At 38.0% G+C, this 22,214-nt stretch overlaps 3 protein-coding genes across 3 annotated transcripts; 2 read left to right on the top strand and 1 right to left on the bottom strand.

Annotated features, from left to right (window-relative positions):
• The first annotated feature begins 749 nt into the window (after positions 1-749).
• LOC141801265 (uncharacterized) lies at positions 750-4,417 on the top strand. The gene is made up of 7 exons (XM_074684244.1): positions 750-806; positions 1,000-1,143; positions 2,240-2,293; positions 3,405-3,521; positions 3,739-3,761; positions 3,843-3,948; positions 4,144-4,417. Exons 5-7 carry the CDS (start codon positions 3,741-3,743, stop codon positions 4,413-4,415), a joined length of 399 nt encoding a protein of 132 aa, XP_074540345.1. The 5' UTR covers positions 750-806; positions 1,000-1,143; positions 2,240-2,293; positions 3,405-3,521; positions 3,739-3,740; the 3' UTR covers positions 4,416-4,417.
• A 289-nt stretch (positions 4,418-4,706) lies between these two features.
• LOC141801264 (tumor necrosis factor receptor superfamily member 6) lies at positions 4,707-13,891 on the bottom strand. Its single transcript, XM_074684243.1, has 6 exons — positions 13,858-13,891; positions 8,937-9,078; positions 8,724-8,849; positions 6,487-6,696; positions 5,317-5,448; positions 4,707-5,175 (listed from the first exon to the last, which is right to left on the bottom strand). The coding sequence occupies exons 2-6, from the start codon at positions 9,076-9,078 to the stop codon at positions 5,063-5,065; spliced, it is 723 nt and encodes a 240-aa protein (XP_074540344.1). The 5' UTR covers positions 13,858-13,891; the 3' UTR covers positions 4,707-5,062.
• Positions 13,685-21,163, top strand: tnfrsf1a (tumor necrosis factor receptor superfamily, member 1a). Its single transcript, XM_074684242.1, has 10 exons — positions 13,685-13,838; positions 14,724-14,833; positions 14,920-15,028; positions 15,145-15,270; positions 15,373-15,528; positions 15,619-15,697; positions 16,200-16,252; positions 17,279-17,460; positions 17,553-17,670; positions 18,084-21,163. Exons 2-10 carry the CDS (start codon positions 14,765-14,767, stop codon positions 18,380-18,382), a joined length of 1,191 nt encoding a protein of 396 aa, XP_074540343.1. The 5' UTR covers positions 13,685-13,838; positions 14,724-14,764; the 3' UTR covers positions 18,383-21,163.
• The last annotated feature ends 1,051 nt before the right edge of the window (positions 21,164-22,214 follow it).

Genomic DNA, 22,214 nt, shown 5'->3' with positions numbered 1-22,214 from the left:
GACTTTACTACAGATAGTTTAAAATGCTGCTACTCTGTGGTATGAAAAACAAGCTACAGTCACTCTGTTTTAACAAGGTATTCTTACTGTTGCTCCACAGGATGCAATGTTTTCTGATTGTCTTGTTGTTCTCTGTACTGTTGGTACCCATCTCCCTGCAGGTAAATACAAACTCCCTTCCTTTGATGAGCTTAAACAGTGTTTAAATGTTTTCCAAAAAATATGGTGCTTTTCAGGAAAAGTTTTTAAGGAATTGATAAAAACTATGACAAAGTCTGCTCACCATTTAGTGGGTTAGTACATTTGATGATGTTTGTCTTAACAGGCAGGGCCAACCTGGTATGTAAGCCAGGGCAGAAACTGTACCCTGTGCCCTCCAGGTAAGGAAACTACTCTTGGCATACTCTCCTGTTTTTTTTTTTTTTTACCAGTTCACTTTCTCTTCTCCATTATGTGACTCACTATTTTAAAAGTGAAGCAACAGTTGTTTATAAAATCTGGAAATTACTGTGATGTTCTGAGACATCCTTCTATAGTTTTTTCTTTAACTTCTGCACATATCCTCTGTCTGTCTTGACGAAAAATGACACAGTACGCTGACTCTCCGCAGTATGACCACATCCTTTATCAGTATGCGCTCTCTTTGCCCTGCTTATCATCCGACTGCTCTTGTTTTTGTCTCTCTGTTCTGGCAGGTGAGTATCAGAAGTCTTGCACAGTCTGTGTGCCTTGTCCTCCAGGAAGTTATACAGCTAAGTGGAACAGAGAAGGTAACTGCCATCGTTGCTACGGGGACTGCAAACCAGGTAAAGAAACTATGAGTCATTTCCACCTGGTGAATAGTTGTCTCCATTACTGTTAGGTCTAAATTGATACCACTGACCTATCAACTATGATGAACTTGAAAACTACTTGTCTCACTTCATTTGCATATCTGATAACAACATCTTTGTGCATTAAAGTCCCTAAAATCTGAAATGATACTTTCCACTGTCGCAGATTATAACCTAAAGGTGGTGCAGAACTGCACCAGCACATCAGATCTGAAGTGTACCTGTGACAACGGTTACAGCTGCAGTGAAAAGGTCACGTACTCAACAAACTGCAGATACTGTGTCAGGGACAAGGAAGCAACTTCCACTGGTAAATACTGAGCTGTGAAGCATTTCTATTTTGTCATATTAAGAGACCTCTACCAACAGAGGGCGTCGTTACAAATCAAATAAACCTCAAAGGTTTTTACTGACTGACATAATGACATCAGTGGTTATTCTTAAATGTTATTGGTTATTTCACATCACATGTGCTATGGTCTGAACTCTTGTACACTTTTTTTCTATTAAGCTGTTAAAACTATAAAGCCACTTTAAATGATAATACTACAGTGTAAACACTACACAAAATCAGATCTTAGCAAGTGTATCTGTCTAATTACTCATCAAAAAATAGACTCCCTAAAATAATAAAGCTGGCCCAGATAAACATCTTACTAGGAAATTTGGAGCAAAACCTATGGACCAAAAAAAATCTGCTTTTATTCACTAATACTTTTCAAAAAATAGAAGTAATACACACACTTATATTTGAGTTTCTACAGTTGATTTCAGTTGCTGACCATGCAATTATTTCTGCATGAAGAAGTTGTAAGATAAAATGCTCCCTTTTTAAAATAATTATTACTTCCTTTTACATCACTAACCACCAGTGATATGAAAAATGAAACCGCAGAGATTCGCTGAGGTATAATTAACATCAAGTAAGATAGTGACTAGATATTTTTTCTTGTGGTGGTGAAGTCCACCTCGTTTTAAAAGCTGAAAACTGTGTATCCAAAAAGCTGGTGCTGAAACTTCAAGTGTTCTCTGCTGGACACTGTGTGCCTTTTCTTGAAAGTTGACAGTAAAGAGACAGGAAATGAGGGGATGCAACAAAGGTCCTTGACCGGATGCTTATGAATGCAGGTCAGCCCCTTCACCCCTGGACTATAAACAAGATATTCCTCCCAGAGAGAGAAGAATGATTCTAAATTCAGATCTACGCAAACAGATTAAGCATTAAAAACAGAAAATTCTAAGTGAAGTCATTTCAAAAAGTGCAATTTTTATGCAAGACATGGTTTGAGATAATCTACCAGTAGTACGAAACAAATGTAACGTTTCTTATGCTTTTTGTCTCATATTGTAGGATGTTCTTTCACTAATTCTGCCATGATTTTTTCCTGAATGTTTTTGATCTTAAGAAGCAGCAGTCATTATCCAAGGCACGCAAGGGAATGGCACACATCTTAAAACAGGTGAGTTCATACAACAAATACATGAGAGGAGTATGTGTATACAATCTTATTTGTTTTATTATTTAATGTTTTGGTTTGGATGACTGTTTTTGGAGACAAACTGATCAATTAAAATTCCAGAAGTACCAATGATCTCAAGATGATGCCAGGGGGAATAATGTTTTTACAAACATTCATTGTCCGCAGAAGATAAAACATATTGACAATGACTTAATTTTTCTCAAATTTTGATTTAGATTTTTAGCATTTGGATAAATATTCGGATAAATGTTGGGTGGTTGTGTTGGATTTTGGTGCCTATTTCATGGTGCTCAGAGGATGATCCTGGTTTATTATCGCAAATACTAGGAAATTATCAACCAACAAATAGTATCTTTATGACTCTGGATTTCCACAGAATCTGCCTTGAACATGACTATAAAATGTGTATAACACTAACATGGTCTCTGTGACATTATCCGCTGGTTTCTGGAGAGACATTTTGAAGCTCAATGATAATGGACGCCATGCTGGAAACTCTTACTCAACTTCTTTGTTGTTGTTAACCAGGCTATGAACGGCCTGCTTTTGAAATAGTTGTGCTAACACTAGACCTTCAGGTGTTGCTATTGCTAACAGTCTCAAGTAGATACTCAAGCAACTAGACTTTTTGTTTTCATTAACTCACTAGCTTTATTATGAGTGATGTAGCTTCCACTTGAATGTGTCTGCATACCTGTTGTAATATCTATGATAAAATTATTTCATCAGTAATTACAGACACTCATAGACAAACAGAGTTAAATCTTGTGACATTTGAGCATAGTGGTGTTCCAGTCACAGAGAATACATTAGCAATTAGCTTAAAGCTATTTTGCATTTCAGTAACAGCTTAGAAGAGCTGCAAAAGACTCCTGTGTCCTTGACTGCCATGGTGTTTAATCAAAATAGAACATACTGGTGAAGCTGTTAAATGTTAGCATGCTAACAAGTTAAAATAAAATGCCAAACCTCATCATTTATTACCTGCTTCACTCCTGAATGCTAGCACTTTTTGGCACAAGCTAAAATCCTATGAGCCTTAGAGCTGCTAGCGTTGCTCTGAACTTCTTTTCTTGTGTACTTCTTAAAGAGAAGACGAAGAGTTACCTGGCAGCTATCTTGTGTCCAGTTTTTGTCGTGGGATTCTTGTTCCTCGTGATCCTGCTCTTTGTTCTTTGCCGTGGAGATGAGTCTTGTTATAAACAAGGTGAGGTGGGATTTGAATTGAGGTCAGTTTTCTGTATCAAAAGTTGATCACATAAGAAACAATGTTAACTGGGAGCCTTTTTGAAATGGTTGATGTGAAATGTTTAGTGGCTTTCAGACAACAAATGGTGACCAATTTTTAAATACATTTTGATTCATTATGTGCACATGTAAAGAGACTGATTTATGACACTCTTTTATTTCAAATGCACTTTCAGCTATGTCAAAGCTCTGCATTGAGGTAAGCAGCATACTTAAACATTCATTTCATCATAAACCTCTGTGCTACTGTTTGCCTGACACTCAGGATTTCCTGTTTCAGGGAGGCAGAGTCGTTTCTCACAAACCAAAGGAGCCAACTCTTCAGCCCCCGAGAGACTCATTCCATACAAAGCAGCAGCCATCGCCCCTTTCAGCAACTAATCTGGGTACTCCTGAATAAAATCAGACTTTCATGTAATATGTCTGACTGACTTTTTGAGGTCGACAAGAAAATAAAGATGTTACAATCACAACTGTGTTACTGTAATGGGTATAAAATGAGCTTTAATTGTTCATATCTAAAACTAAACAGGTCAATAAAACATTTCACTAACAGCACTCTACTTTCTTTGTCTTTGTAGGGCCAGTCCATGTCCACAACCCAGGGACGGTCATCGTGAGCCTGCTCAATCATTTTACTGGCCAAGTTGGTCCAACCATTGAAACTGTGAAGACAGTTGAGAGAAGTTGCAGCGAGGAAGAGAACAGGGGAGACTGTCCCGTCTTTCACCCCACATCCTCTTCCAGTATTCATCTTTCTGAGGAGGAGAGAAGTGCAGAGATTGACAGCATGTTCATCCCGTCCCAGGAGCAGGGAAAAGACTGTCATGTATCCAAAGAGGAAGTTCTTTGATTTTTTTTTTTTTTTTTTTTTTTAAGAAAATATGTTGTGGCTGTTATGTCTGCTGGATTACAGACTGATTTTGTTCAAGAAAAACTGAATCTTCACAGGAGTTTGTCTCATTACTATTCCTCAGGTAAATCATTAGCTACAGTTCTAAAAAAGGTGTTAAACTCTGACTCTAGGAAGAGCTGCTGGATGGTGCTTTCTTTTGTTGGCTATAATTTAAAATGACATGTAAATATGTTTTAACATTATTGCTAGCTCTCATTTACTTAAGTTTTAATGTTTTGCATGGACTTGATATCAACTGGAATAAAAAAAATCCAATAACAAATCAAGAGATATGTGATATCTACTGAGTCTAATTTCATAAACACAAGATGCATCACTTCTTCTACTGGAGTACATAAAACCATTTAGCAACGTGCTGCACAGGGTCCCCCTCTTTTCTTTGTCCTTGTGCATTTAAACACTTTCATCGTCTCAATGGCACAGATGTCACAAAGTCCTGCTTTGGTCAGTCCTGAATCCAGAGACGTTTCCCTCCAGTTGCCATAAAAAGCCCAAGCAACAAGAGAAGCTTTGGATCCAAACTATGTCACTCAATGTCCCACTGTACATTGTGGTTTGTTCAAGTCCAGGCTTTTGTCTCTTATTCATACATCAAGAAGTTGGTCACATTTTCCACACACTTCCTGGATAGGCTTTGATACTTCCTCATCTTCTGAGCTTGTTGAAACAGGTGCAGGTTTTTGATCAAGAATGCCCCCTGAGCAAAAAGACAAAAAGAGGACGTTTATACCGAGGAATATCAGATAAATGGAGAAGAAAGTCTGCGTTAATAAAGAATCTCTATAAGTTTATGATTAAAAAAGAAATTGTGGTAAACTGAATGTGTAAACCTGCTTACCGAGCTTGTGTCTGATCCAGCGCTGTAAAGTGGGGATTTTTGTAAAAATAAATAATGCAACGACTGCACACAGAAGAACAACTATTGCCAGGAGCCACACTGTACTCGCGTACAAGAAATCAGAAACTGGTGCTGAAAAAAAAAAAAGAAGCAGTCATTGTTTTTTTTTTATAGATTCAGCTTCTTTTTGTAAAAGATGCTATGTAAGGGGATGCCCAGAGAAAGTTTTCTATGGGTACAGCAGGTTTCGGGACTTGGAGAAAGAGATAAAAATAAAGTTATCAACTGGGTGCAAACACATTTAAGAGTTCAGTGGAAGAATTAAATAGGTCATTATTCAGACTGTTCAGCAAGATTACTCTGAAATCCTTTCCATTTTACAAAACTGGTCAAAAAGTCTGAGTAATCACACGAGATTCAGATCACTCTTGGTAACCTTATGTGACTGACCTCACACTCATTGCATCCTGCAAGAATAGTAAGAGTCATGTGACCCTCTACGGAGGTATGGAGAGAGGAATGTAAAACTGCTGGTTACAGCAGTTACAGCATATATTTTTTGCAAAATATACACATTTATGTGACACAATATATAGATTTTGTTCCCTCAGTATGAGTCAGAATCCCATTCTCTGAGGAAGACAAAAACATATGAAAGTTTAATAATTCTGAGTTTGATATTTTGAAGTTTTTAAAGTTTCTAGCTGGTAAGGAAAAACCAAAAGTTGTGGTTTGAACAAGAGCAAAAGTGGTGCAAAAGACCATACATCTGACCACATCCCACTCTGACGTTATCTGCAATACAACACGCTTAACCAGAAGAATGATGCCAAATTGCTATTTCATTCACCTAATTTAGAATAAGGTGGTTGTGACTGATTATAAAAAGAGCAGGTCATCATTGTACCTTATGATTGTAAGAGTTTTGCTGTTCAGTTATTTTTTCAGATAAAATGAGGCACTTTTTTTGCCTCTTAAGCCTAGTGTACTGCATGTCTAATTTAAGCTTTGGTTGCGTTGCAGTTCCTCTTCCATAGATCAATTAATGCATCACAGCATTCAGATTTTTTCAGTTACCTGTTTGATATTTTTTAGATTTGAAGCAGAATTCTATGCAGCTTAAGTTGTTCCCCCTAAAACATAGATAGTAACATTTGTAAGATTTCAAACCTTCAGTAGAGGGCTGGAGTTTGGTGGGGCTGTGGGTTTGAGGGAGTGTACTGGAAACGGTGGTGGCAGGAGGTGATGGGAGTGCATCGGTGGTAGTAGTTGAAATCTGCACACACTCTGCGCAGGATTGGTCTCTGCATCGATAACCAGCTTTACATTTGCACACAGCGTTGTGAATGCTATCACAACGTGACTCATACTCCATGTTTGCTGTAAAGATACAAGAAAAAAATGACCAACAGCTGTCATTGAGAGATAAGGCGTACTCATCATTCTGAGAATGTAAGTATGTGTAAGCAACACACATGTATATGAGGTCTAACGTTGTCTTAGACATATGACATAAATCAGAAAAAGAGAAATGACTCAAACTGGGCATGTCGCGTAAACAGTCTTTAAGAAGAGGGTTATATTATCACTTTTCGCTTTGATTTCACATTTATGACTTTACTGTGCCTTCAGGAAGCTGCTTTTATTTAACAGATATACAGCAGTCATTCATCATCTCAGTAGTTGTAGTAGTTGATGTGACTGATGCCATTAAAGGAGGTTTAAGAACCAAAGTAGTTACATTGTGGGGAAATATTGTTGGTTATGATCCAATTAAATGGCATCGTGCTCCCTTTGAAGACATGTAATGCAAAACTAATGAAGTGTTAACACTTTCAGTGAACTTCAAGATAGCTCAATGATTGTCATCTTAATACTGTTGAACTGCAAGAGCAGTTGGTGAGATTTTGTGTGGGTTGAATAATTTCCACCTAAATAAGTTTCCACAGACATTTATTGGTATAAATCCCCTGAACGTGTGGTATAAAAAAATCTTGACATTCAGTCTTCTTTTATCACCAAAAGTCTGAAAATTTAGTAGCAATATAGAAAAGAGAGTCAATGTTGAGACTTTCTGTAAGTTCTGCCAGAATTAAAAGGTGGGTAACAGCTAAACTACAATGCTGAAAGGAAATGTAAAAACCCAGGTTGTCCAGACTCAAATGACCCCTTTGAGCATCACCCTTGGAGGTGACCCCGAGTTACAAAGTTCTTTAAGTTTGCATATACGTCAAAAAGTCAAATCTTATCATTTCTGGCTCATCAACTGAAGCAGTATTAAAATAAAACTTTCCTCTGGTATTTCTCTTGCGTGTCATTCATCCATTATATTGAAAGAGTCTTAATTCTGTCACAGCAGTAACTAAAAGTAACACCTTATTCTTTACTTTTGATATCACTGACTCCCTCTCCCTCTAAGTTTTTGTGACACCCAAGTGCCACCTTGTAACTATCAGGGTTGAATGCACTGAATGTTCTTCTCATGGCTGCCAATGAGTCTGCATCTGTAAAGTCTGTGCCATCTGTCATCTACTGTATGCTTTCCACACTGACATTTAAAGGTAAGAATAACAGGCTGTTTGTGCTCACCTGTAGCAGTGCTCAGACCTAAGTGATGACACAAGATATGACATTTTTATCTGCAGCTCTTTCCGATGTTTACCATTTTTCAGTGTTTTTCTTTTTTTTCCACTGACATGATGATGGTCTACTTTTTGCACCTCCTACTTTCTGTAGCGCTTTTGGTTGGTTTTGCCTTTGATGCTGCTTTTATTACCAGACAAACATGAACTTCTGCAGCAGAATCCCACCCTGAGCTGGTGAACAGAGGGTTTCTCAGGCTCCCCCCCACCACATCAGTCTCTCTCTGACTGTGTCCCACCCTGACACACTGAATGGGAAATCCCCCTAACGTGTTTGATCTTGGGTCTCTATGAGCAAACTTCTTTAAAATTTTGATCTACCGACAGAGTTGAGTAACTACTAAAAGGCAACAGGCTTTTTTCAGAGCTTGTGTTTGCCGGTCAGAGGATGAATCATACATGCATCATGCCTCACACACACAAACAGGGATCTACAAACAGGGATCTACAAACAGGGATGCTCTGTACTGACTTAATGTGCACCTCACTTTTGTTTAAAGCTTTTTCTTTGGCCATCATATCTGATACCAGTGTAGTCTAATCATTAAGTTAGCAAAGCTGTGTAAACCAACTAAACATTTCTTTTCTGATAAAGTATGAATCATCAGAGGGTACTGTGTCAAAGTTCAAAGCTGGATCTGAGGAAGCAGCAACATGATGATAATCAAACAGCATCTCTTTACACATTTCTTTTGCACACTCAAAGTCTTGTGCACACATTGCTAAGACCCCATCCTTTAAAAAAAAAACTATAAAGTTACTCACATTCCTCACATTTCCGACAAAATTCACAGCTGAGCTGCACATTGAAGCTGTCCATGTACCGGCCATTGGGGCAGGGAGCACACTTGGTTTCGCAATTGCTCTGACAACGCGTCAACATATGTTTACCTGGAATACACACAGTAGTTCAAAGTTACAGTCACCTGTTTGTATCAAAACTACAAAACCTATACAGAGGGAATGAAGTCACTGTACCTGGTTGGCAACGGTTACAACAAAACTCTGGGGTTGGCCTTGGCCAGGCATATTGTGACTCATTGCACTGTATGGAGAGCACAGCAGAGAGGAAAGACAGGCTGCACATAAAAGTAAAAGCTAAATGATAGTGAGATTGCATCTAGGGAGAAGAGGAAGTAGAAAAGGAAAAGCAGGAAGAGGCAGGAAGAGGACAATTTTCACTCTGGTCAGATACATGCACATGTAGCAGCTGCTGAAAGATCTGTGGTAAAACATCAAGTGTCAAAAGTGATCTATAGCATGTAGACAAGTCTTTACAGAATTCACAGAAATGTACCTTTCACACATACAAACACTCAGCAAGGTTAACATCCTACAAAAGTACAGGGACATTAAAGTACAAATCAAGATGACAGAGTACATGTCTCATACAGTTTGACTTACTTTGGAGGAGAAGGTGAGACAAGATGTGACCTGGGACCCTCTGAGTGTAAGACTGAGCAGGGGACCAGAACTGTACCAGGGGATTATTCATAAAAGGTTGTGATGAGTCATTATGAGAAAGTTTACTCATGCCTTTGACAGCTCTCTGTGCTGCTCTCTCACCCAGTATCTCTCTGTCTCTCTCCGTAGCGACCCCCAGTTCTGTGACCAAAAAAAAGGTCTTCATCAACCTCCACTACTTTCCACTGGCACTATTGCTCTCGTTTCATCCAAAATCTGAGCCCTAGTTGAAAATAATCAAACGATTTCCATTGTGGGAAGCCCCTTTGGTTATAGAGAGTGTATGTATGCATGCATGTACGATGTACATGCATTATGTGTGCATGAGAAAATACAGATATGTATGAACAATCCAAGTATGCTACTCCAGCTCAAATGGCTTCTCAAAAACAGCCTCATCTTTGTTTTTCTGTCTCTCATACCACAACCCAACACCAGTTCATCTTACAGAAACCTGCTGTGAGAATAACTGTCATTTCAAGAAATGACATTATGCTGATGAGCTGCCTTGCCTCTTTATGACACAGGCTTGAGCAATAATAAGTTCCTGTTACCAGCACCAAATGAAAGAGAGCAGTAAATCTCTTAGTCAGATTATCAAAAATGTTAAAATAGAAATACTTAAGAAAAGAATCTATATGCTGCCTGCTAATTATCTGATATGTCTGCATTCAGGTGAAGAGGCTGGAAAGATATTCCTGTGGTGCAAAAAAAGTAGTTTGCTTTACATACAGAGTATGTACGTAATTTAAATCCCACAATTTTAAAGTTAAAAGTATGAATATTCTACTTCATCTGATATGGTATTGGAGCTGATCAAAACTGTGAAGACTGGACGTTGAAGGGGGAATTGCTGAAGCTCTCTCTGATGTATGTCACTTTGGATAAAAGCATCTGCCAAGTAAATGCATGACAAATGCATGAAAAGAGGAGATGAAAAGAGAGCCATAATTAAAAAAATACAGCAGCAAAATAATAGGCTAACAGCTAAGGTGTGTTGCAGGAAATAGGAGTGAGCATGCATGGGGGAGTGAGCACCTGGGAGTCAGTCAGTGCTCCCTCACAGGTCTCCAATTAGTGCAAAACGCAGCACGTAAGAGGGAGCACATTACTCCCATCCTAGCCTCCCTCTACTGGCTGTCTGTCTATTTCAAGATTCTTTTATTTGTTTTGGGTTTTTTTGTTTTAAACGGTCTGGCCCCGCCGTACCTCTTTGAGCTGCTTCTCGGTGCCTCAGGTGAGCCGATCTGCTGCTCCTTGAGGTATCGAGGTCACAACAAAAGCTCAGAAGGGACAGAGCTTTTTCTGTTGCCGCACCTAAATTGTGGAACGAGCTCCCTCCACATAAAACAAGCCCCCTTACTGTCTCCATTAAAAAAAGTCTTAAAACCCATTTCTATTCTTTGGTTTGTAACCCAGCTTGAGACTCTGCTCATGTTTTAGTGTTCTAGGGTTTATTAAAGTTTTTATCAGTTGTTCACTGTTTTTGAAATGCTTTAAGAGCAATGTAACATATTTTTTTTTACTCCCTGCACATTTTTTTTCATTGATTTATTTTATTTATTCATTTATTCCTGCAATACCCTTGTGTTAGTTCTGGTGGTCGGGGCTCAAGTTCAGTTGCGTTGTCAGTATTTCAGTGAGAAGAGAGCCTCTGACTATCTGCTTCTCATATCTAAGCAAGGACTTGACTCATAAGCACTACACTTACAGCATTCAGGTCACCTGTGGTACCTAAAGTTCCCCAAAAAAAGCATGTGAGGCACAGTGTTCAAACATCCAGTACCAGTTCAGATTATTGAATTGAATTTGTTAATAAGTTCAAACTCATCTTTAATTAAGTGAGCTAGGAGTGGAGCTTCAAAGGATCCAGATGAGGTGGTTCAGGTGTTTGAGAATGATGGCTCTGCTCTCTTTGGAGGTGTCCAGGGCATGTCAGCCCAGGAGGAGGCTTTGGGGTAGATCAAGTAGATCAGTGGAAGGACCATATACCCCATTTGACCTGGGGAGTATGAGATTGTTGCAGGGAAAGAGCTGTCTGGATCAAGTTTAACTGCTACCCCAGCAACCTGTTTTGGATAAGCAGATAAATAGAGGCTACTAACTCTCACTGTCCATATCTGTTGAGATGTTTTTATTGGATTCCTTAATTAGATGGACAAATGTTTCTTAGTGTTATTAAGCTACCTGCAGAACTTAAATCGACATTTACTTGAACTAATTCAAACATTAACAGTGCTCTCTGTGATGATATTTTTTCATCTCTATTATTGGTGTCTGTTGTGTTCTTAGTATAGGCAGCTAATGTTTGGTAAACTTCTTTTGTATCTGAGATTTACATATTTGGAAAGCCCATTTGAGGGATTCCACCACTGGCTTTGTGATGTGTGACATTAGGTATGAACATGACATGTCAAATGAAAACATATCAAATGAGTGAATTTCTAATGGCCAGCTAATGATCCAATAATAATTTCCCAGCATCTACTTTACTCTTGTTTTAATTTATTAAAAAAAACACGTGCTCATCTTGAAATACATCACTCTGTGAAAGTTAGACACACGTTTTAGTTTTCTGTGGCTGGCACTCTGTACAGCTGTCATGTCCTGTCATCTTTTTTTACGCCCTTTTCAGAAATCAGACCACAACACATCATGTGACCTCCTGTCAACTCTGAAACAGGGCTCAAGGTTGACAAAGCAAGATCTTGAAGGGGCTGAGGCTGAAGAGTAAAGAGATGAGTGTGAGAGCAATGACTGTGCATCAAAATTACTCTGAGCTGACTTAAACCTGCTCTTACTTATCTTCAGGTTTCAGTAACAGGCTGCCTGACAGTAAAGACCACTGAGTGATTAGAATTTAAGATGAATTGTAACCAGAAACATTTCAACATTATGCTAAAGTGAACACATATAGAATAAAATCCTCATGCAGACTGTGAGCCAACCTGTATGATTCTCATATTCTGCATGAAAGTCACTGTGAAAGTATGCAAGTGAGAGAGAATCAAAATTGAGTCTCAGTAATGCTTTAAAGTAAAAGATCATGCTCTAAGCAATAGTTAAAAGGTTAGTTAACACCCCTAAAAGCCTTCTTATAAAACCAGATATTAGAGGTTAATAAGTAACTATTTGTGTATGTAATTGTTTTACTGATATGTTTGTGGTGTCATAAAAAACAGTCTTCACACTTTTATTATTACCAGCTAACTATTCACTATTCAAATGTTAGCTTAGATTTATGCATTGTATTTTGCTAAAATTAAAAATAAATTGAGAACTCTCTTTTGTTTTTCAAAGTCTTTTGGGGTATATCTGCTACTTTCCAATTACAATCCTTAAATACTTTTTACCCAATTGTCAGAGCCTTTAACATAAAACGTGAGCGTGTGTGCCCTTTATAAAAAGAAGGATAGAGACAGAGACAGAGACAGAGGAAGAGTAAAGATGTGAAGATATGCTCTCTATACCTTGGGTTTGGCTGACAGGGAAGGAAGTGGTTTTTCTGAGGAAGCAATTGTCGTGCTGACCGGGCTCTTTCATAATGTACTAGCAGCAAAAGTCACATGATACTAAAATTCAATGGCCTGGTAGATAAAACCCCAGTGTACACCAGCCTAATAATCATGGTGCCAGTTATAACAGGTCCAACGACTAACCTTGTCTCCTTATTTAAAGGAATAGTACACTTGACAGAAAACTGATCCAAAGACATTTGAAAAGAAAATCCATTGGTTGGAAAATATTTAAAGCTTGGGGATAATTGGTTATCTAATTTTTAAATTATCATTAATGAATTATTTTACATTTTTATTTTGACAAAAGCCAGAATGTGTATGTTTGCTGAGTTTTTGATAGGACAAATTATGGTAAACTATTTGATATTAAGATGTGTTTAAATGCAAGTCTCAAATTTCTCCTTTTTTAAAAATAAATAAATACATAAATAAAAGTTTTTAAAGGATATCCCAGATGAAGATGGGGTTTTTTTTTGGTGATATAAAAATACTTTTATGTTGTTGTTTTTATTATTTAATCAGATAAACTCTTAATTTTGATCCCGTTAATTTTAACACAACGTGTAGCCCTATATGTTGACTGTCACGTCCCTTCGTATCTTCCACGATGATATATTAATGTAACATGTTAACAAAAGGCCACTAATCTGCCACATTAGACATGTTAGGTATGTTTTGCCCCCAGCTGTGTTGCCCAACTGCTTCTCGAATTCCTATAAACGGCCACGTGACGCAGCTATTTCCCGTCTGGGGCCGCCTCCGCACGAGCGCCGAGGAAAAGGGTTAACGGCAACGTCAACGGGATTTCTTTAAGGAATTAAGAGAATATTAAACTAAAGTACCAGTTAAGTCAATACATGAAGTCAAAGTAAGAAGAACTCCGTCTGTGGTCGTACAGGTAAGTGACGGTAAAATACCTCTGCATGTCCGTCTGTGGGAAGAGCAGATTCATATCAGTCTTCAGGCAGCAGTGGGCGTTATGTGGTGTATAGTTAAATCGAAACCACTGACACAAGAAACAAAAACAGTAAAAACTTGACTGTACACTTAGCGCTAACTATATCAGTTAATATGTAGGCCACGTCGTCAGATTGAGTTTTAGAGGTTTGACGGTTTGAAGATAGCGTTTGCTCTGACAGTGAGATGAGGGGTGTAGCTGCCGAGCAAGTTGCGTAGACACTTTAGAGTCGACTTATCTGTTCAATGTGCATGGAAGAGCCACAAAACCTTAAATACGACTCGACTAATTTCAAATTGTTGACCCACCGAGTAGGATTAAATCAAGAAACAACACTTGGCATTAATACTTAAAGTCTCAAATCGAATCAAATTATTGAGAAATCTTTTTATGTGTTAGAATTAACAGCTTTGAAACTTGTGCTTCTTCCTCAGTATAACTCCATCTTTACTCAGACAACTCTGTCAAAGTGCTCTCAGCCATGGTTTGTTGTTTGTCAGAAAGCAGTTCCCATAATAGTCAGTAACTAGGACAGAGTTTCAGGATGTTTGTCATGTTTCTGCCACAGTTGATTATGTTTGCAGCAGAAAAATATAGGGATATGTAAGATTCTCACTATTGTGATTGAAAATAGTTAAATAGAACTTGTACACAGGCCCTCATATATGTATTATGAAAACAGGTCAGGTTACATACTGAGTGTATGAGCTTCTCCATACATTAGAAAATATAGCAAACACAGCTGTTTGCATTCACGGTCACCTTTTAAAAAAATCACAATTGTGGAGTCCCTGTGTTTTATTCTCTTTCGGTCACTTTGCACAGATAATGTTTACTCAGATGGACTGAGTACAACCTATAAGATAATGGAGAGAGGTGTCCACAGAGAGAGATGGAGCCAGAGAGTGCCTGTTAGCACAGTACTGCTCCTAATGGTGAGAAATATATAACACTCAACTAAAAAACCCTTCACATCTAAAGACAGCTTTTCTTTATATTCATTGTTTCCTCTTTGTTGCAGTGCATGTTCCTCCCTACCATGACATTGTTACAACCCACAGAGGAGCACAAGTGTCCAGATGGCGACTATCATGCGGGAAATGGAATATGTTGCAATAAATGCTCTCCAGGTACTTTTTGTCTACTTGCACAGCACATGAATCACAAACACTGGCATCTGTGTCTTCTGATAATTTCAATGTGTTAAGACTTGACTGTATTCACATGTGGTGTTAATATTTTCCAGGTTTTAAGCTTGTAGACAAGTGTTATGCTTCAAATCAAAGGAGTAACTGCACACCCTGCCCTGAATCACAATACACTGATCAGATGAACCATTTCCCAAACTGCAGAAGTTGTAAAGTCTGCAAAGGTAAAGTCAGATTTACCTCTGTCCTCATCAGCCTTTATGTTTTTCACATGGCAAGTCAAAAATTTAGACACTGCTTTGTTCACCTTTTCTTCTGTCTTCCAGGTTCAAAGCATGAAATAGAGGTGTCACCATGTGAACGACACAGAAACACTATTTGTCGTTGTAAGGATGGTTATTACAAATCCTACATTGACTCAGAAACTTATGAGTGTCGCAAGTGCACAAAATGTGGAACTGATGAGAAAGAACAAGATAAATGTGAGTCAATCTGAAAAGGTCTTCATGTTCAGTCTTTTGTCAGAAGTTATGTCTTTTTTGTCATTCTCATGTACTTCTTGTTTTGCTCAGGTACACCAGAGAGTAATACTGTGTGTCAATGTAAAGACAGTTATTACAGAGTCAACCATAAGTGTGAACCCTGCAAGGAGTGAGTATACCTAAGAGTTTAAACATGCTTTGTTCCCATTCTGCTTTTTAGGACGCAAGTATTTAAAGCTGACCATAGGGAAGTTAGTTTGTTGAATTGAAACTTGCAGCACATGTCCAACTCAGCTCAGTCTTTCCATTTGTTGCAACAAAAGAGAAGTTGCGCGACTTTAGAACTTTGGCACTGATGCCATAACTTTAATGAACAAGTGGTCGTATGTTAAATATACTTCCTTATTTACTTACTTCCTAGCTTTTTATGCCTGTTTCCCAGTTTAGTTAGTTTCTCAGTTGATGTCAGATACAACACAAAAGGAGGGCTCACATATACACATAAACCATACTCAGAATTATCATCTCACCTTCAACATTTGTTTCCTGTGTTTTAAGCACTCTATATCGTGTTTAAAGTGTTAACAGAGCGACTCAGCCTTTGTAACTTCCTCTTCAGACGTTGACACTTCCTCCTCAATATCACGAACCATCCTCTTTGTTCTCCACAGATGTAAAATTGATTGTGAACATCTCTGCCCATCTCGCACTCTGAGTACACAAGGTGAGCATCATGAGGCCAACTTAGTATTGAAAGTATTGATATTGATTTTAACACATTAGTTTTCACAATAAAGGAGCACTGGTTGTAGATTTAGAATAAACTCCAGCCATTAAACTATTTTGATATAACAAATCAAATATTATTTAAGTACACATTCACTAGTTCAGTTTTCAGAGGACAGGAAACTTACCAGTGTTCTTCAAAAGCAAAGAAAAAAAAATTATATATATATATATATATATATATATATATATATATATATATTATTTGGAAAGGGAACTTTTCATTTGCATGATACAGATTTCACTAAAGCCCAGAGTATTTTTTCTTTCACCTTAAGGCCTTCGAGTGAGGGGCATGTTCTCATAGGCAAAGCATAGTTGTCCTCAATATCCAAGATTTAAATAATTTGAATCAATCATCTTAATTTTTCTGATGGAAAGACAACTGAAAAACAGCCTTTATTTTGAAGTATTAAACCAGTAAGACAGTCACAGAGTCTAAGAGGTGTCAATGAATAGCAGTCTCAAATTGAAGTTATCACCAAAAATCAAAATACTTAAAATACATTTTCATTTATATTGTTAACAAATTACAACTTAAATTCTTTTGTAGTTTAGTGTTGTGCTTTATTTGTTCTTTTAAATACATTTATTTATTTTAAGCCAAAATGACTTCATTTGCATATCATTCTGAAAACAACACATCAAATCAGAATTTTGAAATAAAGCACTGGTGCACATGTTTTTACCAAGTTACAGAGGCAAAGTTAACTTCAAGATTTTACCATCTATTTATCTGGAGCGATTCTTACTTACTTCTGTGGAAATCTAAAACAAACTGTGTGACATAAAGCCCTTTTTTGTTTGTTTTTTCTTAGTTTTTATATGTGGTATAGTATTTCTTTGAGATCATGAAGAGAATATGTAAAAAGCCTTAAACTGAAAATAATGAACCTGGTTGACATGTGGGGTAAAGATCATTGACTGTATCTCTAATGTTGATCCATGTCTTGCTCGCATGTAGGTCCTGATGCTAATCCTGGAGAGAAGAATCTCATCAACATAATAGGAGTAACTGCAGCTGTGGCGTTCATAATGTGTGTCATTTTTATCGCCATCACCCACTTTGTGACGAAAAAGTCCATGAAGGACAAGTTGATTAAGTCCATCTCTGAAACATCGAACGACTCTCAGGACTCCTGTGAGGTACACTGATTTAACAGTCTGTGATTACTTTCCTCTGCTGGATTGACATCTACAGTGCATGTATTTATTCCTGCTTGTCTTTTGTCTTGTAGAAAGGCCTGATATACAGCGAGCAGCATCCAAACCACAGTGTTGAGGCTATTCCCCAAAGTTCTCCAAGCGATCTGGAGCCATCCAACCCACCCAATTGTCCCCGTCTGGAAATCAAGAGTGAGTATCTAAACTCACCTTTGCAAAATACTGTCTGAACTTCAACATCAAATGACTCTAATTCAAGTAACACAGTATCTGTTACATCAGCAGGGTCTTAAGCTCACAATTCAAAGACAGTTCAAACTAGTATCAAATATTCTGTTATCAAGGAAAGTGATGTGCGTGTGTGTGTAATGCAGCTGTCCCCTTGTAAGAATTCAGAATTAATATTTAGAAAAGTTCTGGATATCCTGCACTCCATCTGCCATGAAATTAATATTTGGTAGTTGTCAGGATCGTTTATTAAATCTTAAGTTATTGTTCTCTCCTCCCAGCGCATTTAGCACATCAGTGTTTCAGTGTTTTGTCTCAGGCACACAGAAACTCTTGTTCCAACTCTTATCTCCTCTGTCCCCTTCCTTTTGCTGCAGTCTCTGACCTGATCTACACAGTGCTGGATCTGGTTCCTGTGCTGCAAGCAAAGCAGCTGATGCGCTCTCTTGGTGTGAGGGATACTGATATTGAGCACGCAGAGCTGGATTACCGATCATCTCGAGAGGCGCACTACCAAATTTTAAGGATGTGGGCTGAGAGAGGATCTGATGCAGGCGGGAGAGGAAGAAGTGGAATACTGCATGAGCCTCTGATGGAGGAGTTGTTGGACAAACTCAGAGAGATGAATCTGGGCCGGGCGGCCGAGGGGCTGGAGACAAAGTACGGCATTCATTGACTCTGCAATTCCTGCCACGTGGAACCAAAAGCTTATGAAACCAAGTATTGTTCTTTTTTGGGACTCCTTTACGGTGCTACAATCACAGCAGATTTATTTCACAGTAGCCAGCGTCACTGAAAAACTCTACCTCTCCTCCTGCCGATCACTCGCTAAGATGACAGGATCAAACTACTGAGAGCGATGGATCAAATGGTTCAGGGAGGAGGGGTCACTAAAAATGTGATTATGATAAATTCTCTTAAATTTGTGAAAAGCTTCAAGCATTTCACGTATATGCATAAATTTCTACACAATCTTTGAGGGATTATGACAGTTTTGATTTTACAGGGTGCGGCCTGGTGGATTTGTTTTTTTGTTTTTGAGCTGTAAGTTATAAAGGTTATGGAGGGCCAAGGATCAGTGGTAGCTGTTTTAAGTTTCCAATTCTTCTAGGGTAGCTAAGCCAACGGGCTCCAGTTTTGGATTTAAAAAAAAGATAAGCGAGGCAAGATTTTCTTTGTCAAGAGTGAGTGTATATTTCCAAAAAAGGTCAAACTAAGGCTGGAGAAACCTGTCTCAGAGATGCGCTGTATTCTGGGTATTCATTGGGAAGCCTTTGGAAATATGAGAAGATGATGAAGTTTCATGATTTCAAACAGGACTTTTGATTTTTATCATAACATACCTTTATGATGTGATGACTGTAATTGTGTCCAATTTATTCATGAGGCTCTTTAATGTTTAATCTTTATGCTCTTTCACATAAAGTGTATATACAGGCGAGTGAAACTACACTGTTATGCTGAACTGCCAGGATTGCAGAGATAAGTGAAACAATCGCACTGTTTTTGTTACTTAGAGGGAACTGAATCGGGTACTGGCGTTCAGGCAGAAAGTTAAGATGTCATGTTTTGAGTAGTTCCCTGTTTAAACAGTGGAAAAGGCTGAAGTCTTTTGGGAACAATAACAAAGCGAGGGAAGTCTGCAGTTCCTACTTGGCGTGGGCCTTCCATGTTTCACAGCCACATTTGCATTCTTTTCAGCCCTATCATGCAAGCATTATTCACGACTGTTAATGGAAAGAGGACACGCCTTGTCTCAGTATGCCTCAGCCAAAACAACTTTGATTGACCAGTCTTGGCCTGTAAGATTGTGATATGAATCAGTTGCACTCAGACAGACTGAAGACTTGTCATCTAAAAGCACTTTCATGTAACTGCAATATTAAAACAGTTTTTTAACAAACAATCAATGTTTAATAATGTTGAGCCTTTGATAAAAGATGTTATACTCTTATGCAAACAGAATCTTTAATAAATATCTCATTTATCTTGATGAGTGAATCTGGAGTGTGGTTTAAAAGCTGTATTTAATAGAAAATTTATCTGAGTGTTAATAAGGATGTTAAAGTGTATTAAACGAGAAGCATGTCGTTAGTCTTCATTCCATCTTGCTTCCGCAAACATTAACCAGATTAACTTTGATGTCTTTTCGATTTGCGTTAAACTGTCATATTTATCCCAGCAGACCTCACACGAGACATTCCTTTTGTTTATCTACATCCTTAAAGCTCACCTTGTTTTACCTTTAAGCATTTCCCATTACACAACACTAGATTTTTACTGCTTGGTTTCACATCAGTGTCTCTTTTTCTGCCGCTTTGCTGCACAAAACCCCATCACATCTCTCCTTCTTCTGTTCTGAAAAATATAAAATGGTTTCTCTCTGTTTGCTCAAGGTGATCAATAAGTCTGATTGACATGAACAACAATAGATCATCCTCAAAGCAAAACAGTCACCACCTCCGCTTCACTAAACACTGTTAACTGCAACACATTAACCAGCCCGAAGCACTGATTTGTTGGCTGCAGAATCTGGTCGTTCTCGTTGGGCCAGTTGCAGAGGGCAGGGGTGCAGGTGAAAGGAAGACGGAGGGAGGGAGGGACAGATCCCGGCAGAGAGAAAGAGGAGGAGAAAGCTAACAGAAACCAAAGATGACTGGGTGAAACAAAATGGATCCAACCAAGCCCAGGTAAAGTCTATAATTTGATCTTTTAAAAAGCAGAGCTAACGTGGGTGAAGTTGAAATTGTCTGATATTGTACAGGGACATTGCTGTGCTTGTGTTCATTGTAAAGTTAAAGCTGCTGATTTGATCCATAAGTTGTGCTGAGACGCTTGTGTTGCTGACTCACAGGGGACAAATACATACAACAAATCCAGTTTTATGGACTCATTTTGAGTCTTGCAGTGGGTTTAAGAGCTGAATGTACAACACAAAGTAGTTAAAATCATCTTTGTTGAGTTACAGATAGACAGACAGGGGTTGTAAACAGGTATGACACCGTGATGAAAGCCCTTGCGTAGAGCCTTTCATGTTTGACAGGACAGCATGAGAAGATTAGTTCAGTGTACCTGTCTGCAACGTGTTTGCTTTAAGAACAACTCCGCAGAGCTGTTTGAATATGATCAGGAATACAAGTTACGGCAGAGCACTTACCGACTGCAACATATTATATAACTGCGGTGACCAAACAGCGTCTTGAGAGTGGCATTTTCTAACAGCTACAATCTTCTGTAACTCAGTCCTCTGAGAAATGGAAGCTTTCACTGTAACTTAAATCTGCAGCAGGACTTTCTGGAAGTTGTAAAGTTGTTGGATTTGACAGAACTGATGTCACTTGAATCCTGACTCTGAAACAGGAGCTGGAGCCATGTGAAACTGCTGGTGTCTTGTTAACTCAGCTGTACTGTTAGTAAGATGCCACGGTGATGATTTCTGCTTCACTGACAGCCTGGTTACCTGGCATGCTCTTAAAAAGTCTTAAAAACAGAACATAACGAAGCTTAAGGTAAGTTATGGCTTATTTAGCATCAAATATTTAGTTCTTAATGTCACTTTACTTTGAAATTCATATGTTTTTGTATTGTAAATATTACAATCCATCTTGATCAAAACAACAGTATTTGTTACATTGTGACTTAACTTTTGTTTGTATTGTTTTGAACGAGTTTCCTAGCTGTACCCTTACGAAAGAAAAATATATGTACCAATATTTTTTTAAAATGTATTGTAATATATTATTGATATATTATGATATACATGGAATAATATATTGAGGGCATATATACAATATATTATATATTCATGAAATATATTGCAATATATTGCAAAATATACAAATGATTGCCGCTTTCCATATATTGCAATATATTGCAAAATATAAATACCAAATCTCAAATATGGGAATATATTACCTAATATATAACATGATATTTTCCAATATGCTGCAATATATTTTTCTTTCGTAAGGGTAAGTTCAACTGTTGTGAGTGTAACTGTATGACTAATGTTCTTCACAGTTTTTGTTGGTAACCTTGCAGTAAAAAAACTCAAGCATCTTATTAAAGTCTCCTTGTGAAGCCACTGAAAACATGAAGTCTTATTTGCTTCAACATATGTTTACACAACCAGGCTCCAGGTGGTTTAAAAACTACAAAGTGACCTCGAGTTAATCCCTGTGCAACCATTTGTCAGGTTAATGGATAAATATGTGGAAGTCACCACTCACAGATGTCAAATTAGATCATGACTGGGGCTATGAAGATTTAGGGATCACATAGAAATTCAAACACAATTAGATGCTGGTTAAAAGGGTTTAACATATTTATTTTTGGGTGACTTTTTCCTTGACTTTTATGTATCTTTAAGTTGATCTGGTAGCAAAAAAACTTGCTCTGGCTTTAAATGCTGTGGAATGTGTCACTGGTTCACGTTGTACTTGTTTCTATAAAAACAAATGTCACATTTTAAATAAAGGAAGGAAGGTGTGTGTAATTTAGTTGAAATA

This window comes from Halichoeres trimaculatus, unplaced genomic scaffold, assembly GCF_033239565.1.
Source record: "Halichoeres trimaculatus isolate MK-OKI-2021-1 unplaced genomic scaffold, fHalTri1.1 fHalTri1_scaffold_12, whole genome shotgun sequence".
Classification (NCBI taxonomy): domain Eukaryota; kingdom Metazoa; phylum Chordata; class Actinopteri; order Labriformes; family Labridae; genus Halichoeres; species Halichoeres trimaculatus.
Note: the sequence above shows the minus strand (reverse complement) of the source record. Positions and strands in the feature narration are given on the sequence as shown.

What these genes read in the sequence shown, in the direction of transcription:
- LOC141801265 (XM_074684244.1), top strand. Translation starts at nt 3,741, where the DNA reads ATGTCAAAGCTCTGCATTGAG. An exon ending in TGTCAAAGCTCTGCATTGAG is followed by an intron (nt 3,762 to 3,842) that starts GTAAGCAGCATA and finishes TTCCTGTTTCAG; the next exon opens with GGAGGCAGAGTCGTTTCTCA. An exon ending in CCTTTCAGCAACTAATCTGG is followed by an intron (nt 3,949 to 4,143) that starts GTACTCCTGAAT and finishes TTGTCTTTGTAG; the next exon opens with GGCCAGTCCATGTCCACAAC.
- LOC141801264 (XM_074684243.1), bottom strand. Translation starts at nt 9,078, where the DNA reads ATGCAATCTCACTATCATTTAGCTTTTACTTTTATGTGCAGCCTGTCT. An exon ending in TTGTAACCGTTGCCAACCAG is followed by an intron (nt 8,850 to 8,936) that starts GTACAGTGACTT and finishes TGTGTATTCCAG; the next exon opens with GTAAACATATGTTGACGCGT. An exon ending in ACTCCAGCCCTCTACTGAAG is followed by an intron (nt 5,449 to 6,486) that starts GTTTGAAATCTT and finishes TTTTTTTTTCAG; the next exon opens with CACCAGTTTCTGATTTCTTG.
- tnfrsf1a (XM_074684242.1), top strand. Translation starts at nt 14,765, where the DNA reads ATGGAGAGAGGTGTCCACAGAGAGAGATGGAGCCAGAGAGTGCCTGTT. An exon ending in TTGCAATAAATGCTCTCCAG is followed by an intron (nt 15,029 to 15,144) that starts GTACTTTTTGTC and finishes AATATTTTCCAG; the next exon opens with GTTTTAAGCTTGTAGACAAG. An exon ending in TCGCACTCTGAGTACACAAG is followed by an intron (nt 16,253 to 17,278) that starts GTGAGCATCATG and finishes GCTCGCATGTAG; the next exon opens with GTCCTGATGCTAATCCTGGA.